The following is a 3,923-nucleotide window of genomic DNA, read 5'->3' as shown; positions in this document are numbered from 1 at the left end:
GGTGCCCTCAGCCTCATGAGGAGGACATGCACAAACAGAGAAAGTCCTCTCAGCCAGTGCAATTAAGAAAAAAAAAAAAAAAAAAAAAAGGTAATAGTCTAACAGGCACTAAAATGAAGTTGTGACTTTTTTAGTTTAGCATTCAAAATGTAATACTGAACCCCCCCCCCAAAAGGTAACTTAATCACACAAAACCTAACCCATTATAATCTAAAAAAAAAAAAAAAAAAAAAAAGTCAAAACTCCCCAGACAGGGAAATGATCTAAAATTTAAAACAGCCTGGGGCCCAGTTGCCTGTGGATGACAGGTGCTGGGTGGAGCACATCCTTCCATATCTGCTCAGGTACTTAGCATAGCCAGCAAAACTTGTCTTCTTGCCTTATGAGGGTCAGCAGCAGAGATGGCACTTAGGACACATTTGTCATGGGCTTGTACTTCTTGAAGCGGGTCCACTGGCCTGTGGCGTAGTTCATCTCAAACACGGTGTCCACTAGCATGGTGGTACTGCCCTGGCCGTCTGCCTTCGGCAGATCCTCTGTATGCTCGCTGAGCTTGATCTGGATCACATCCCCCTGTTCCGGGCATGGGTTCTCTCGAGAACCAGCCATGAAGCCCAGGATGAGGGCCTTCTCTGGCCGAGTGACCTTGTTTGCTGTCTTGAACATCTCCTGGGCAGCAAACATCTGTTCTCTCGTGAGGGACAGATTCTTCTTAGGCTGCTGCTGAACAGGAGCAGGTGCCTGAGTCTGTGGGGCCACTATGGCCACTGGGGGTGACTGAGCAGTAGAAGTGGCAACTGGGGGAATAGTGGGTATCAGAGGCAAGGAAGGTGCCCCAGGTGTTGGTGTAGCTGGGCTCAGGCCACTGTTGTACATAGGTGCCCTTTGTTTAAACTGAGCTAACTGAGCTGGTAGTGTAGGACTTGGGGCACTGGGCTCCTCAGGCAGTCGACTGGCTTCCCGGGAAGGAGGGGCTGGAGGGGTCTCAGAGCTGGGGATGTAAGATGAGGCAGGTACCACACTGGGGGTAGAGGGCAGGTAACTTGTGGAGGGAAGTGCTGGCTCGCTATTCAAAGACCCAAGTTTCTGTGTGGACACCAGGCCAGCAGCGTAGTCAGGGGTGGCATTTTCAACAACTGTCTCTTCCTTGGTGGGCTTTTCCACCACTTCCGTGTCCAAAGCCTTCCTCCTCCTCTTTGCCTCTCGGCCAGCACCAACCGTATTCAGTTCAGAAATATCCAGCAGCTTCACACCCCTTTCTTTCTGCAGTGGCGTTCTCGAAGGTGGTATTGGGGTCCGGTTCCCAGAGGGACTGAAGACGCTGGGGGTAGTGGGGCTTCTGAAGGGGGCTTGCTTCGGGATGCCTTTGAGAGGAGTTGTAGTGTCCATCTTGCGGAGCAGGCCCCGGCCCTTGGCGTGGAATGGCACCCCGGCGCTTCTCTTCAGCTGTTGGGCTGTCTCAGTGGATTTCTGTAGCAGCTCTGCCCGCAGAGTGGCACTCTTGGGTTTGCGCTTCAGCTGAAAATGCTTCACTGGTGGGGTGAGGGGCCCAGCGAGGGTGGTTAGGGCATTCTTGTTCAGGTACTGGCATTCCAGTGGTAGCATGGCAGATGCCTCACACTCGCCCACTTTTTCTCTAAGTTCTCCTAAGATATCTTGAACATTGGGGTTCTGCTCTTCCAGGTCTAGATTCAGTGAGCCAGTGTCAGGAAAGGACTTCAGAATGTCAGCAACCATGACGACCCAGGGGTCTGAGTCTAGGGTAGCCAGTTGGATAATATCCATCAGAGCGACCTTCATCTCGTCCACCGTGCGGCGCGGAAGGTGCAGCATCCCGAGCAGCAGCTTGAGCTTCACAGCTGATGAGAGACGGTGGAAGCAGGGGCGGATGTTATCGATGACCGCAGCGGTGAGCAGGGACGCGATGCTGGGGGGCGCCCACAGCTCGTCCATGGCTCCCAGCTTGTTGTGCAGCCACAGGCCCGTGTCGCTCTCCCGCATCGACGCCATCTTGGCGGCAGCAGCAGCAGTGTGCGTGCGCAGGCCGGCGTCTTACGCAGACGCCTACATGTCTCCAGCGAGGACCCCCAACATGGCGGCGATTCCTCACCTATTTAATAATAAAAATGGGGGATATAAGGGTTCAGGCATTATGCTGGCCTGCCCGGTCACCTGGCAGAATACACTCAGGCAGTACCCTGGTCAGCCCAGGTGCAAAGGACCCCTTTAAAAGAAACACACACACACACACACACACACACACACACAGAGAGAGAGAGAGAGAGACAGGAAAAGTCCTGTCTCTCCTTTTTTGTCCTCTCTCTGTCTCTGTGTCTCTTTAACTCTTTTCTCCATCCCCTTCCTTTCTAATAAAACTTCTCACTAAGCTCTGTCTGCCTGACATATTTGTGTCATCGTACTGTCCACACACACCTCGGTCACCCTCACCTGCCGAGGAATCCACCAAGGTTTCCCTCATAACAGAGATGGGGATCAAAAAGGAAAAAGAAAACAAATCATTAGAAACATAGACAAGTGACCAGCTTTAAGGTATGGAAATACATATGGCTGACCAAACATGCAAAGAGAGGTTCAGTCTCATTTACAACAGGAAAATGCAAATCAGTGTTAACTGAAAATTTGACAGTCTGGATTTCATGGATCATTGGTTCAACACGATCTCTAATCAATTCTGCTTTTTGTTACAAATTGAATAAGCTTAAAACCAAACCATTTCCACCATAAGCACAGACCTTACAGGAAATGTCAGAAGTAACCTACACATCTACCCACAGGAGGACCATGAAGTAAATTGTGGTATACACAGATGGTTATTTTGCATGAGTTAAAGTCAATAAACTTCAACTCCATGGATGAATTTAAGGGAACATACGTTGAAAGGGAAGAAGAAAATCTGGGGCTTCTAGAATGTACTTTTTATAACATGAAAAATTTAAACAACATATTGTTAAGCCAGGCATATATATATATATATATCTGGAAATATATATATATATATATATATATATATATATACATATATATATATGTATATGTATATATATGTATGTATGTATGTATGTTCCCAAAGAAAGAATCTCTCTCTCTCTCTCTCTCTCTCTCTCTCTCTCTCTCTCTCTCACACACACACACACACACACTCACTCACACATATACACATACACACACCAGCAGAGAGGTTGCCTCTGAGGGAAGCAAAAGAGATAAGAGGAACACACGGAGGATGGAACTTGGTGGATGTCCAGCATGCTGGGAAGGTGTCATAAACTTCCATGTAGAATTAAAAATCAGTAAATAAAATGAAAGAAGACCCACGTGTGTGAACCAACATAGTTCATTGTGTCAACATCCAAAACATTGGAAAGGTTTTATGTGGCTTGCAGTTGGAGAGAACTCAGTCTGTGATCAACTGGGGAGCAAATTTTATTTATTTATTTTGTTGTTGTTGTTGTTGTTTTTGAGACAGGATTTCTCTGTGTAGTCCTGGCTGTCCTGAAACTTGCTTTGTAGATCGGGCTGGCCTTGAACTCAGGGATCCACCACCTCTGCCTCCCAGGTGCTGGGATTAAAGCTGGGCATCACCATGCCCAGCTGCAAATGTGCCTTGTACAAATGGGCATTTATGACATGAGCACCTCCATGTCAAGGACTCTGATGCCTCGGGCCCAGGTTAGACTCAGGGGAATGGCCAGGCCTTCCCCTAGTTGGAGTACCTTTGTTGATAGTGTATGTAGAGAATATTAGTCACAGACAGCTTCCTCCTCCCAGATGACTGCAGCCTGAGGTTACTCGCCTATGGAAGTTGTCTACCACAATGTCTGCAAGCTGCCTCTTCGTGCAGCTGAATATAATACTCACTGAGTTTCCCAGCTGATGGTGCATCTCCATCAGAGTGCATTACT

General features: G+C 48.2%; 1 protein-coding gene across 1 annotated transcript; it reads right to left on the bottom strand.

The window, feature by feature from the left end:
- Positions 1 to 367: 367 nt before the first annotated feature.
- On the bottom strand, positions 368 to 2,019 carry LOC127219443 (negative elongation factor A). Its single transcript, XM_051180982.1, has one exon. It carries the CDS (start codon positions 2,008 to 2,010, stop codon positions 409 to 411), a length of 1,602 nt encoding a protein of 533 aa, XP_051036939.1. The 5' UTR covers positions 2,011 to 2,019; the 3' UTR covers positions 368 to 408.
- Between the last annotated feature and the right edge of the window lie 1,904 nt (positions 2,020 to 3,923).

The sequence above is a fragment of the Phodopus roborovskii genome, unplaced genomic scaffold, assembly GCF_943737965.1.
Source record: "Phodopus roborovskii unplaced genomic scaffold, PHOROB, whole genome shotgun sequence".
NCBI lineage: Eukaryota > Metazoa > Chordata > Mammalia > Rodentia > Cricetidae > Phodopus > Phodopus roborovskii.
Note: the sequence above shows the minus strand (reverse complement) of the source record. Positions and strands in the feature narration are given on the sequence as shown.